Source organism: Callorhinchus milii, unplaced genomic scaffold (assembly GCF_018977255.1).
Source record: "Callorhinchus milii isolate IMCB2004 unplaced genomic scaffold, IMCB_Cmil_1.0 Scaffold2, whole genome shotgun sequence".
Lineage (NCBI taxonomy): Eukaryota > Metazoa > Chordata > Chondrichthyes > Chimaeriformes > Callorhinchidae > Callorhinchus > Callorhinchus milii.
In genome coordinates this window covers 15,996,335-16,010,843 of record NW_024704743.1, presented here as the reverse complement: position 1 = coordinate 16,010,843, position 14,509 = coordinate 15,996,335, and the positions used below count along the sequence as shown (strand labels likewise).

The 14,509-nt window shown below is 43.8% G+C and overlaps 1 protein-coding gene across 5 annotated transcripts in view; it reads left to right on the top strand.

Moving 5' to 3' along the window:
* sugct (succinyl-CoA:glutarate-CoA transferase) overlaps positions 1-14,509 on the top strand; it is a 206,819-nt gene that overhangs the window by 18,666 nt on the left and 173,644 nt on the right. For 3 of the 5 annotated variants that reach the window (XM_042331871.1, XM_042331868.1, XM_042331869.1), the window contains exons 2-3: positions 13,652-13,703; positions 13,802-13,875. In XM_042331871.1, the coding sequence (XP_042187805.1) occupies positions 13,652-13,703; positions 13,802-13,875 (126 nt within the window). Of the gene's footprint in view, positions 1-6,581; positions 6,602-8,780; positions 8,800-13,651; positions 13,704-13,801; positions 13,876-14,509 lie in introns of those variants that run through there. The other 2 variants (XM_042331872.1, XM_042331870.1) reach the window with 2 other exon arrangements.

Genomic DNA, 14,509 nt, shown 5'->3' with positions numbered 1-14,509 from the left:
GTCCCCCCTATATCTGTCTTTAAATACTACCGAAAAGCTATCTCTTCAACTAATCTTTTGCACTTATTGTCATTGCCCTCCTTTCCTTTCTCTCTTGCTTGATATCTGACCCTGTCATTGTGAAGTACTCGGAGATGTTATCCTGGCTCCCTATTGCAGAAAGGATTGACTTCAAGATCCTTACAGTGGTGTACAAATCACTTCATAACCTAGCACCATCCTACCTCTCCAACCTGCTTACACCCCACTCATTTACTCACCTTAGCATAGCTCAGCTGGCTCTGGCTTTCCACAGATCATAGTGATGATAAAGTGGTGAAAAGTTAAAGATGTTAACATCACTAATGGTTCATGACTCCTAGTGAATGCTTAACTGCCCACTGTAGGCATTTTTTTGTTGTATATTGGGAGGTATAAACAGTGCAGCTGGAAGTAACTTTTAACAAGAACAGATGTTTCACAAACCATACGCTGGTTCTTGTCAGCGGCTATGGCGGGGGAGGTGTTACAGTGGGATTTCCTGTACTTGAATTTGATATGGCAGCTTATCATGTCTCAAAGGTCTTCAAACAGTGACATATTTTGCAGTGAATTTATTATAGTTCTGAGACGAGCAAGTGTTCTCAGAGCTTTTGTTTGGGTCACCCGAGTGGCCGCCACATGCATAAACCAATCACCATGCTTCAGAGTATCCAAATCAAACTGAGATTTCCATGCATCCCATTTACACATGGAAATCCCAAAGATAGATTGTTGGAATGCAATGTGCACTCTCTCCCAGGAGGGACACATCCTACTTACCTATTTCCAGAAAGAATTAGATGCAGGTTGGCAAGAGCCAAAGCTTGGAGACCCTGGAGTGTGCATTAGGGTACTGCTGGAGTTTTACCAGCTGAAACCACATAGGTTACCATTGATAGCACTGTCCGTCATGCTTTCCCGCTGCTTGTGCAGATAGGGCCACCCTACCCATTGGGGCTTTGGCTTGCAGGATTAACAGGAGCTGAGTGGGATGATTCCCTGCCCCCAGTGACTGGTCTGCCCTTCCAAGTCCCAACGATGATCCAGACCGACTGTGCTATAATCAGCAATGCCTTGGAATAATGCGGATCCACTTGTGGGTTTCAGCTCTCACTTGGTGTATGTTAGGTTCCAGGAACTCCCTGTGAGTTTCCCAGTGGGCCACACAGCTCAACATGAAATGTGTCATAGCATTGCCACCATCTTCCTGTCCGCAGCTTAGGCACACATTTTTTTTGTGAGCCGGGTATGTAATACATGCGGAAACCCATCACCATGTTTAAGATGAGCCAACCCAGACTGAGATTTCCACATATTCAACTATGCATAGAAATTTCCCTGGGTCTGGAATGGAGTGTGCACGCTTTCCACGAAGGAATGGATCTCGCTTCCCTAATTTCATAAAGCATTAGGCACAGGTTTGCAAAAGCCAAAGTCCAGGGACCACCGAATGTGCGCTGGAGTGCTGTTGGAGTTTAACCATATAAAACTACATAGCTTCCCACTGAGAGAACTGTTTGGCAAGCTTCCCGCTGCTGGTCCACCTAGGGCAATTTTACCCATTAGGGCTTTAGCTTGCAAAGTTAACAGGAGCCAGTGGGAAGAATCCCTGCTCCTAATGATTGGTCTGCTCTTCCATGTCTGCCGACAAGGCAGGTTGGTTATTGTGTCATTACCTGAGCCAATAGAAAAGTGGGGCCACAATTTTTCAGTGAATCCGCTATAAACGGTGGAATCCGCTTTAAAATCCTCCTACACATAAACTCGCTAAAAAATGAAGTTTGTGACCCGGGGCCTCTTGCGCTGTTTATCTGACGCAACTCTGGATGGGATGGTTCCAGATGTGTATGTGCGGTGTGGCACAAGCAGTAAATGGGCTTTGCTTTACACGGAGGCTCCCCTGTTGTAATTGTCTGTGTGTCTCTGTGTGTTTGAGAGTGTCTATGTGTCTCTGTGTGTTTGATAGTGTCTGTGTGTCTCTGTGTGTTAGAGTGTCTGTGTGTGTCTCTGTGTTTGAGAGTGTCTGTGTGTGTCTCTGTGTTTGAGAGTGTTTGTGTGTCTCTGTGTTTGAGAGTGTCTGTGTGTGTCTCTGTGTTTGAGAGTGTCTGTGTGTCTCTGTGTGTTAGAGTGTCTGTGTGTGTCTCTGTGTTTGAGAGTGTCTGTGTGTCTCTGTGTTTGAGAGTGTCTGTGTGTCTCTCTGTGTGTTAGAGTGTCTGTGTGTCTCTGTGTTTGAGAGTGTCTGTGTGTGTCTCTGTGTGTTTGATAGTGTCTGTGTGTCTCTGTGTGTTAGAGTGTCTGTGTGTGTCTCTGTTTTTGAGAGTGTCTGTGTGTCTCTGTTTGAGAGTGTATGTGTGTCTATGTGTGTTAGAGTGTCTGTGTGTCTCTCTGTGTGTTAGAGTGTCTGTGTGTGTCTCTGTGTTTGAGAGTGTCTGTGTGTCTCTGTGTTTGAGAGTGTCTGTGTGTCTATGTGTGTTAGAGTGTCTGTGTGTCTCTCTGTGTGTTAGAGTGTCTGTGTGTGTCTCTGTGTTTGAGAGTGTCTGTGTGTCTCTGTGTTTGAGAGTGTCTGTGTGTCTATGTGTGTTAGAGTGTCTGTGTGTCTCTATGTGTGTTAGAGTGTCTTTGTGTCTCTCTGTGTGTTAGAGTGTCTGTGTGTGTCTCTGTGTTTGAGAATGTCTGTGTGTCTCTGTGTTTGAGAGTGTCTGTGTGTCTATGTGTGTTAGAGTGTCTGTGTGTCTCTCTGTGTGTTAGAGTGTCTGTGTGTCTCTGTGTTTGAGAGTGTCTGTGTGTGTCTCTGTGTTTGAGAGTGTCTGTGTGTCTCTCTGTGTGTTAGAGTGTCTGTGTGTGTCTCTGTGTTTGAGAGTGTCTGTGTGTCTCTCTGTGTTTGAGAGTGTCTGTGTGTCTCTCTGTGTGTTAGAGTGTCTGTGTGTCTCTGTGTTTGAGAGTGTCTGTGTGTGTCTCTGTGTTTGAGAGTGTCTGTGTGTCTCTCTGTGTGTTAGAGTGTCTGTGTGTGTCTCTGTGTTTGAGAGTGTCTGTGTGTCTCTCTGTGTGTTTGAGAGTGTCTGTGTGTCTCTCTGTGTGTTTGAGAGTGTCTGTGTGTCTCTCTGTGTGCTTGAGAGTGTCTGTGTGTCTCTGTGTTTGAGAGTGTCTGTGTGTCTCTCTGTGTTTGAGAGTGTCTGTGTGTCTCTGTGTTTGAGAGTGTCTGTGTGTCTATGTGTGTTAGAGTGTCTGTGTGTCTCTGTGTGTTTGAGAGTGTCTTTGTGTCTCTCTGTGTGTTAGAGTGTCTGTGTGTGTCTCTGTGTTTGAGAATGTCTGTGTGTCTCTGTGTTTGAGAGTGTCTGTGTGTCTATGTGTGTTAGAGTGTCTGTGTGTCTCTCTGTGTGTTAGAGTGTCTGTGTGTCTCTGTGTTTGAGAGTGTCTGTGTGTGTCTCTGTGTTTGAGAGTGTCTGTGTGTCTCTCTGTGTGTTAGAGTGTCTGTGTGTGTCTCTGTTTTGAGAGTGTCTGTGTGTCTCTCTGTGTTTGAGAGTGTCTGTGTGTCTCTCTGTGTGTTAGAGTGTCTGTGTGTCTCTGTGTTTGAGAGTGTCTGTGTGTGTCTCTGTGTTTGAGAGTGTCTGTGTGTCTCTCTGTGTGTTAGAGTGTCTGTGTGTGTCTCTGTGTTTGAGAGTGTCTGTGTGTCTCTCTGTGTGTTTGAGAGTGTCTGTGTGTCTCTCTGTGTGTTTGAGAGTGTCTGTGTGTCTCTCTGTGTGCTTGAGAGTGTCTGTGTGTCTCTGTGTTTGAGAGTGTCTGTGTGTCTCTCTGTGTTTGAGAGTGTCTGTGTGTCTCTGTGTTTGAGAGTGTCTGTGTGTCTCTGTGTGTTTGAGAGTGTCTGTGTGTCTCTGTGTGTTTGAGAGTGTCTGTGTCTCTGTGTTTGAGAGAGTCTCTGCGTGAGCATGTCTCTATGTGTTTTTGAGTGTGTGTGAGTGTGTCTGTGTGTCTTTCTGTGTGTGAGAGTGTCTCAATGTGAGCGAGTCTTTCTCCTCTGTGTGAGTGTGTTTGTGTGTCTTTCTCTGCACGTGTTTGTGGGTGTTTGTGTGAGTGTGTCTGTGTGTGCCTCTCTGTGTTTGTGGGTGTTTGTGTGAGTGTGTCTGTGTTTGCCTCTCTGTGTTTGTGAGTGTCTGTGTGAGTGTGTCTGTGTGTGTCTCTCTGTGTTTGTGTCTGAGTGTGTGTCTCTCTCTCTCTCTCTCTTTGTGTCTATGAGCGTGTGTGTCTCTCTCTGTCTGTGAGCGTGTGTGTCTCCCTCTCTGTCTGGGTCTCTGTGTCTGTGCGTGGTGCCCAGCCCTGAGAAGCAGGAGGTGGTGAGCTCCTGTACCCCCGCAATCAGGACACAAGTCTTGAATGTCTTTTTTGGCAGATCTCCAGGCCCTTTGGGTCTGCGCTGGTGACCCCACCCCCGCAAATGGGCCACCCAGTTTTTGTCAAAGAAGACATTTTTTTAAAAAATTGCAACAGTCTAATGTGTTACTTCCTCATGTTTAGTTTTTATCAATAAAATGAAAAAATGTAGGTTGGCAGTAAAATGTACCCCAACAGCACCAATCAACTCCTCGCAAATTTGCCAAATTTGCCCACAATTTTTGGCAAATATTTCCCCACTTTTCTGTTGGCCTAGATCATTACTAGTGGCTTGGAGTATTGCAATCCACATGGCCCAGGAACTAGGGGACCAAGCCTAGTGCACCTAATGCCGATTGCACCTCATACTTACCAATTAGGTAAGTAGGGTATGTTTTTCCAGGGAGAAACTGCATTCCATTCCAGATACAGAAACATTTCCATGTGTAGATCATATGCATATGTGGAACTCTTGTTTGGACACTCTTATATGTCAGACATTTGGCTAACCTCAAAAAAGTGGTTGATTTGGCTCACTCACTGATGACTGGGAGCTGTATATTTGAAGCTTGTTTAATTGATTGGGAAAATTGCTATTCTCCATAAAATTTGAGGTGTGTATCAAACTGTCTTACCTATGGAAACCTCCTGAAGGCTGGAAGATAAGTTTTTTTCCAAAAAGTGGAAGGATTTAGGGGGCAATAGATTTTCTTATGTACTCTATACCCCGCTTCTCTTTTATGTAACATTCTGCCTATTTTCTATAGCTATTCCTGCAGGCAAAACAGTTTTCCCTTTCACTAAGAGAAATGCTGTTAGTCTGAGCTTGCAAGATTGCCTTGACTATTTCCCATGTGAATAGCCATGGAAACCTCTGTGTCAAATATTGTAATTTACAAATTAATCCCGTTGAGTCTATAAAAAAAACTTCAGGATCTTGGGGTCATCCAAGAGAAGGATGTTGAGACACCAGACTGGATAGGAAGGATAGTGCTGTTTCCAACTTTGCAGACTGATGTCTGGTTCACCATTACTGCAGAAAACAAGTAACAGAATTATCACAGTAAACCTGGGATACCAAGGAAAATGCAAAGTTGCATCTGTGAGAGGAGTGTCTGAGAATGATCTTCTTGACCGATCTCAACTTGGAATAGTTGTAAATCCAATCATCTCATTATTACCTTTTTCCTGAATTGAAGTTTGCTTTTGAACTCGGTGGATTCTGTTTCCAGCTTCCCGTGACAAACCAGATTCTCGAATCCCATGGCTTGATTTTCAACAGACTTGGCGATCACAGTGGTTAATCTGGGTGAGGGGTATCAATGCTAGTGAGTGGAACTTTACTTTTCAATTCTGGTGCAGAGTTGTGTATAAAATATTGACCTATCTTTTGCTTTGAAGTGCTGATTTGATTTGCCAGTCACAACATTATTTTTGTTTTTATAAACTTTTGTAAACAATATTCTGTTATATGTACTATGGACGCTATAAATAGGCCTATGGTAAATAACAACAACAAGTTGCATTTATATAGCGTTCTTCACGAGGGGCAGCGTCTTGGACATGCTTAACAATGACGGAGGCCAACCCCAAGCCGGTGGGAGGCAGGAGGTGAAGAGGAAGGTCTTCAGTTATGATCTAAAAGAGAATTCCAAAGCTTTGGGGAAAAGTGGTTGAAAGCACAGCAGCTGATGGAGTTTGTTTTTGTTTTCCACTTTTGTCATCCAGTATCGTGCAGATTGACATGCAAAGTAAAACTATCAGTACTTTCTTTTTAGAGGAGCGAATAACATTTTGAGTTTCTCGCAGAGTCCATGTTCGGTATTCTGTTCTGGTAATAGTAACTTGAGCAGTGCTTTGTTTAGTATTTAATTTGATTTCAAGAGCCTCTCACTTGTCCTGCCAAATTCCTTCACTCCCTGGCACAACTCTACCTTTCTGAGCTCTCTCCCCACTCCACTACCCACTGCCTCTGCTTGGCTGGCTCTACCCTCCTGCTTGTCCCTCATCCTTTCCGCTCTGTCATTGGTGGCCGTGCTTTTAGCCACTACATGCCAAAGCTTTGGAACTTTGGAAGGGAATTTCTTTCGATATCCTGGCCAACAATGCCCCAGATAAAATTGGTCATTTATTTCAGAGCTGTTGTTGGGACATTGCTGTGTGCAAATCGACTGCCGCATTCTCCTACAAAATACAGACACTACACTTTACAGTAAGTCCTGTGAAGTGCTTTGAGATGTCTTCCCGACATAAAAGGCACTATATCAAATGCGAGGATTATTATTAAGTTAGAAATAGAGCGTTGTTTATGTTCTGATTGCTGTTGATCATTGTTGAGAAATTAAATTACACTGCCTGTTTCAGTTGGGAGCAGCAGGCAGAGATGGTAAATGGTGCTGGTAGGTTGGCATTCATGTCAGTGTGCAATTATGAAAAATAATTCCATTCTCCAGAGTCCACTCGTGTGGTATAAAACAAAACATACCACAGTTTCCTGCACAGCTGGTTCCCAGTCAGGAGTGAATGATCTGTGTTCTTTGATCTGCAGACATTATACAGTCAGTACTTAACTACTTCACGTTGGAGCAAAACTTAAAACGTTTATTTACCGTTTTGTGGGATCTTTGTCTTCCATGTCCATTTTAAAAGTCAATATTTAATAAGAATCATGTTTCTTTTGTCTTTCCATTACCCTTAATTGCCTTGAGTTTATTTTGTTTTAAGTTGTAAGGCAGTCAACACTGATCAAGGGAATGAGCTTGGAGGATTTGTTCAAATGTGGGAGGATGTAAAATATGGGAGAACGGCTACATCAGAACAGTTTCCCCAATAATTTTGCCCATAAAATACACAGTCAATCCATTTTCAGTGTATTCAGTGTATCCTGCTTTGAGACGTCTCAACGACATGATGAAGCACTGTATCAAATGCAAGGATTATTATTTTATCAATTTCAATTAAGATATATTAATGTTAGATCCAAAAGCATTGGCTGTTTTCTCCATTAAATTACAAAATTTATATGTCATCAAGCAGTTGACAATTCAGATATTTGTAAGGATTTTAATGTGTTGCTTGCCTTAACTAGAAAGTAGAACTAACCCAAAAGTAAAGTGCTTTGTGCCATTATCAACAACAACGACAACAAGATTACATTTGTATAGCGCCTTTCATGTCGGGAGGACGTGCCAAGGCGCTGGACAGTGTACAGTATTTCAGACCCAAGCTGGGGTCAGGGCGGGAGAAGGGGGGAGGGGAAGGGGGGTGACCAATGGCATGGTTGAAGAGGAGGGTTTTGAGGCAGGACTTGAAGGAGGCTAAGGAGGGGGTGAGGCGGAGTGATCGGGTGATGGAATTCTAGAAATTGGGGGCAGAGTGGCTGAAGGCTCTCGACAAGCAGGGTGTTTGCATAGTCGAGCCTGGAGGTGATGAAGGCATGAATAAGAGTGGATACGGGCGATGTTACGAAGGTGAGGGAAGGCGGAGCAGGTCATGGCTTGGATGTGGGGGAGAAAAGATAGTTGAGGGTCAAACAAGACACCCAGGTTCCTGACTGGCGGTGAGTTGTAGTGTGCAACCATGGAGGTTGATGTTGCCAGAGCCTGAGGTGCTGAGGCACTGGTGCGAACCAATCAGAGGGCCTCAGTCTTGTTCACATTCAACTTTAGGAAATTTGCCCTCATCCAGGACTTGATGTCTGACAGACAGTCTGTCAGGACAGCAGTGGTCCTGGAGTTGAGGGTGTGGAGGCAGAAAGATAGAGTTGGGTGTCATCCGCATACATATGGAGGTTGACCCCATGTCTGTGGATGATGTCACTAAGGGGGAGCATGTAGATATTAAAGAGGAGAGGGCCAAGGACAGAGCCCTGGGGGACGCCAGACGTGACAGTGGGAGCCCCTTACGAAAAAGGGGCTTATTCAATCCACAACTGTTTGTGGAACACTGCGCAATTGACTACCGCGTTTCGTCCACAGAATATACAGTCAATTCACTTGATAATATTTTCTGTAAAGGGCTTTGACACGTGTCAACAAAGTGTTAAGGCACTATATCAAATGCAAGGATTATTATTATCCTTCATGGACCCAGGATAAAATAACTTATGAGATAACAACAATATTTTCCTCTGTTGATCCATTAGAGCAAGGTTTTAAAAATAAGGGGGTGAACAGGTTAATTGGGTAAGATTTTTTTTTATTGACCTCCTGGCATTTTGCCCATCAGGGTTGGGGGAAGAGAAGTCGAGAGTGAAGACAGACTTGGAGAGAGAAATAACCCCCCTTCCCAAAAACCAAAAAGATCGGTTCACCCTGTAAACTCTGATTGAAATATCGGTCACTAACCAGCCTTGAACAAGAAGCCAAGAGGAAGTATGAGCCTATACCTCCCAAGAAGTGCACAAACATGGTATGACCAGGCAGACTTTTACTCTGTGAAAACCTTACAATCTCTGTTATGCCTTTTGGCACAATCTGCCTTAAAATATTTGGCTGATGCAATAATTAGGTTTAATATTTGGTGATTTCTAACAGAATTTCTTAACATCGTATTAACTTGTTGAAATTCTGTTCCAATAAGATCTGCTTTTGGAGTAGAAGCCCCCGTTGTCTAATATTCACTGCAGGACATCACGGTTACTAATCCTGAATTATCCTTGGTTCTGGATGAGTTTGTGGGGAATTCTGTGGGGACAGTGCACACCACTAGGACTTTCCTGAGAGGTTTTAGGACACTAGTTTTGATCAATACAAACTAACCCTCTGTTTCAGTATCAGACTGATGCAATAGTCTGTTCTCTTAGGTAACAGTGTAAAAACAGTGTGAAGCAAATGCTGAACTATTTTGCCAAATCATTTGAGTTCAGATTCCCAGAAGTTATACTCAAGCTGCGTAGTACTCTGGTCAGGCTGTACCTAGAGTACTGCATGCTGTTCTGATCCTCGATACGTAAGAGGGCTGCCAGGCCCCAGAGCAGTGGTTCTCAAACATTTTTTTGGGTGGCTTCAGTGTGCTTGCAGCACTTGAAATGATTGTTGCAGTAGACGCGAATAAAGGACCAGGAATGTCTACATTTGTAATCACCTCAGGAGTTACGAGCATTTATAAGTCCTAGACTTGCGGTCGCAAGTCTGTTCTATCACTTTGCACGACTATTACTGTATTGATACAAAAGTGGAGCAATTCACGGTGGTTGGGGGGGTTGGGGGGTGGCTGTTGTGGCTGCACTAAATCACACAGTTTGAGAAGTGCAACATGGATGATCCTAATGTTAGAGGAATTAGCTATGAAAAATGATTAGACAAACTAGATCTTTCCAGTCTTGAAAGGGGCAATCTTAGATGGCATCTAAAAGAGGTATAAAACAATTTAAATAGAATTGGAAAAGTAAACACAGAACAATATTTTAGTATCCACCAACATAGTGGAACAAGAGGACTTAGGTATAGTGTTGCATGAGGCAATTTCAGGACAGACACCAGGAAGTTTTTCTTTACCCAGAAGGTAATCTGTTATCTTCCTGCTTGGCTTCTGTCAGCACCTCCATACCTCAGGCGCTGATAGCATCTTCCTCCATGGAGGCATTGCACTCTACATCTCACAGAGCCAATATGGAACCTCGGTGACCTGTTTGACACTCAACTGTCCTTCATACCCCACATCTGTGCCATGACCCACTCTGCCTTTCCCCAACTCCGCAACATTGTTTGGCTCCGGACTGTCTCACGTGCAGGCCACCGAGACCCTCATATGCTCATTCATAACATCCAGGCTTGACTATTCAAACTCCCTGCTTGTCAGCCTTCCCAGTTCTTCCCTCCATAGGCTGCAGATCATCTAGAACTCTGCAGCTAATGTCCTCCCGCATCAGGGTTTGCAACCCTATCACCCCCATCCTCGCCCGACTCAGGATACAGATCAAGATCCTGGTCCTCACTTTCAAAGCTCTCCATGGTTTTGCTCCCCCCTACCTCTGTGACCTGCTAACTCCTTACCAACCTGCCCGCTCCCTCCCCTCCAGGGGGTTCCAGCCTGCTTCACATACCCCACCTCGCCACCCCACCATTGGCGGGTGGATCTTCAGCCACTCTGCCCCCACCTTCTGGAACTCCTTCCCGCAATCCCTCCGCCTCACCCCGTCTCTTCCTCCCTCCCTTGCCTCCTTCAAGAACCATCTCAAGACCCTCCTCTTCAACCGTGACTTTGGTCACCCTCCTTCCCCTCCTGCCCTCCATCCTCCCCGATCCTGACCCCCAGCTCGGATCCAAAACACTGATTGTCCAGCGCTTTGAGATGTCTTCCTGATGTGAAAGGCCCTATACAAATGTAATTTTACTGTTGTTATCTTATAATTAAAGACTGCAACAGATCATGGAAGGATGATTGAGGCCAGAATGCTATAATCATTTTTTTAAAAAACTGATTGGAAGATGGTAGGGTGTTCTGGAAGGAAGTTTTTATACTTTGTGTTCTAGATCAGGTTCGGGGGTTTTCCTCTGCAGATATCTGGTTGTTCATAGGCGTTTGTTTCAGTGAAGGATGAAAGAAGGTTTGCATGCAGCATGAATTGTGAGCATTGGCATAAACTTATTTGTGGATTCCCAGAGCCATACTCCTGTCTATTATGATTAAATATGGCAAAAACTAGGCTTCAAGTACCTAGGCATAATATAATGCCACATTCTGGACATTATACGGAACAGCCTTATATCCTGATGAATGGAATCTGTTGGTCTTTGGTGAAATGATCAATCGCTTGATCTGGACTTTGTGAAAACATTCATTGATTTGGGAGCGCTGCCAACAACTTCTCAATCCAGGCTTGAAGTTGAATTCAGTTTGGATTCAAGTTCTTACTTTTCTTTCAAGTGTACAGTCGGACAACAGCCTTTTCTCTCCTCCATGCCAAGAGTGTCGAAGAAAAGTCTGATATAAAATCCCTTTTCTTTGAGCCTCATTCTAAGATGATACTCCAATGCAGTTTTGGAGGTCCTGTCCTTCAGATGAGAGGGAAATCTGAGGTCCCCATGGCATTATTTGAAAAGAGAAAGGAGTTTCTCCCAATAACCTGGGCAACAATCGACCAGAGAGAAAAAAAATGATTATTCTCTTCATTGCTGTTTGAGGGACTTTGTTGTGCTACCGCATTCACCTTCAAAATATTCACCACACTTTACAGAAAACTCTGTGAAGAACTTTTTGCTGCAATAGGGTGCTATATCAAATGAAATGATTATTTTTTGAAAGTATGGAATCTAAGTTTGTATGGAATCAGTAAGATATCCTGCATAAATCTGAACCCATATGTGAACTTACAATTTTCAAATGGAAAGTTACTTTGTCAATCATGACTTTAGCGGTCAACCAACCATACCACATCTGGTCTCAGGGATATGACTGCTCTGAAACCACATCTGAAGTTTCACCCGAAAAGAGTTTGTTTCATGTTGTTCAGGAAATTACCATCCTGCTGCATATGCTTTTGAGGTGGTATATATTGTGTGGGTGCAAAGAGAGCCCCTTTCAACAGAACAAAAGCTATTCATAATATAGGCAGTTTGTGTCTCACAGGATAGGCAATTGAGGACTCCCATGGTTGGTTTAATGTATTCTACATTTCTACCATTTAGCTGGAAGCAACTCTCAACTGTGACAATCTTAAAAACGAATCCCCATATCGAGATCTAATTTGTGGTATTTCTTAATTGGTTTCCTTAATAAGGAATGCCGTTAAAATTGCTGTCAATCTGAGGAACTCTGCCCCAGGAATAGATCAGTTCCCGTGGGTCAGTCTGATGTACATCCAGATACTGGAAGGAATCCCTATTTGTGTGGATTCCCATAAAGAAGCACAGAAAATTAGACCCTATTAGACTCGCAAGATTATAAGAGAGTTTCAGATGAAGAAAGCTCTTTGGCCCACTTGATCTCATCTTACCAAGCTATTATTTACAGAAGTCTGTGGGCTTCAACCACCCTGCCTGGTATCCTGTTTCAGTTGTTAATATCCCTTTGTAAAGAAACACTTCCTGGTGTGTGTCCCGAAATTGCCCTTTGCAAATTTAAACCTGAGTCCTCTTGTTCTGCTGTCTCAGTGCATCCGAAATTGTTGTCTGGATTGACTTGCGCAATCTCATTTAAAATTGTGAATACCTCTATAAGGATCCCTTTGAGATGTCACATTTTAAAACTGAAAATGTTCTTTTAATTAGAAACTTTAATATTTATCATTGCTGTTCATTATAAAAATAACTTATTGTGAAGATAACTGCAGCTTTTGAAACACTGTTAGCTTACCTGAGCTTGACTTTTGGGATTGAAGGCATGCTTATGTCTAACCAACCACCTCCACTTCATGTCAGCAAATGGTTTCTCTTTCGGATCTGAACTCCTCAACCTCCCTGGGCTCTTTCTCAGGCTCACCGAACCAGTGCGCAATCTAGGCATCCGGTTCGACACCCAGCTAACCTTCCTCCCCCACATCTGGTCCCTGATCAGGACCATCTTCCTCTATCTCCGACTGTACCTTGCCCCAAATGCAGACGAAAGCCTTGTGCATGCATTTGTCACCTCCCGCTTGGATTACTCAAACACACTCCTCGCTGATCTCCCCAGCTCCACTATTCAAAAAATCCAGCTCATTCAGAACTTTGCTGCCCACATACTGACCCGGACCAAACTCTGTACCCATATCTCACCAGTTCTGGCCAGGCTCCACTGATTCCCTATCACCAAACGGATCAACTTCAAGATCCTCACACTTGTGTTCAAATCTCTTCACTCCCCGGCACCTCCCTCCCTCTCCGACCTCCTCACTCCTTAATCCACCACCTGGTGCTTCTATTGCACCAACTGGCCTTCTGTTGCACCGACTGGCCTTCTGTTGCACCGACTGGCCTTCTGTTGCACTGACTGGCCTCCTGCTTGTCCCTCACTCCCTCTGCTCAGCAGACTCCTGCCTGCTCCATATTCCCCTCCTGGCCCGGCCCACCATTGGCGGTCGGGCCTTCAACCTCTCTGTTCCCACCTTCTGGAACTCCATCCCACCTTCCTCACTCTCCCCCTTGCCTCCTTCAAGGCACGCCTCAAGACCATCCTCTTCGACCGTGCTTTCATTTTCTAGAGGGTCATAAATTGTCAGATATCAATGTTTTCCCATGAAGATAACCATCATGTGTGTGCCATGAAGCTGAAGTTATCTCTTATGATTCCAGATAACATGTTATGCTCTCTTTAATATTTTTGTGTTTTTGATTTTCAGGTCACAGCAATGTAAAACCTCTGGAAGGAATTAAAGTACTGGATCTCACAAGGTACAATGCAAAACTAACAAAAAATGTTCTGGTAAGAATTTGCTATGTTCTATGATTCTAAGAATTATAATTACTTTTCCATTTTCCATTCCAAACAGGGTATTAGCAGGACCTTTTGCTACCATGATCTTAGGAGACTTGGGCGCAGAAGTCATCAAAGTAGAAAAAAAAGGTAATGGACTATTGTACCTTGGCTAAAGAACATTAGCACAAACTGAGTTTGCATCTGTTGAGAGAAGTCACCTAATTGTTGGGTCAGAAGCTCAGGTTTAGATACTGGTATTCCCTTCAAGGTTTCAATGGACTTGCCACTTGATAATGCACGACAGAAACGTTTAGATTTCACTTTCAGAAACATACATTTAGTTTTTCATTTGTTCTCATTTGGTACTAAAAGTATCCTCAAAATATATACCGCACTTCAGTCTACCACTCTCTGCTTATAACATTGTTGCACTGCAGACCTGGGCTACGCTTCCAGCTATAGCGAGCAGGTGTCTAGCTGCTGCTGCAAATGCTCGCGAGCGCAGTTGCTTGCTTTCTAAGCATGGTTTGGTGATGTCCGTGGCAACAGCATTATTGAGCCAAGAGTGCTGACTGGTGGCACTGTGTAATAACGGGGGACCAACTTGTTAACTTATAGTCTCAGTGGAAAAAATCTGTTTTCCTATTTTTCCTCCCTCTGCTGAACTGTTAGGTTCTTGTCTTTATTTATGATGGAATCAAATTCCCTGAGGAGAAATAACACTCTTTAATTTATAGCTGTAAAATTTATAATACTTACTCATAGGAGTTATGAGGAGCAA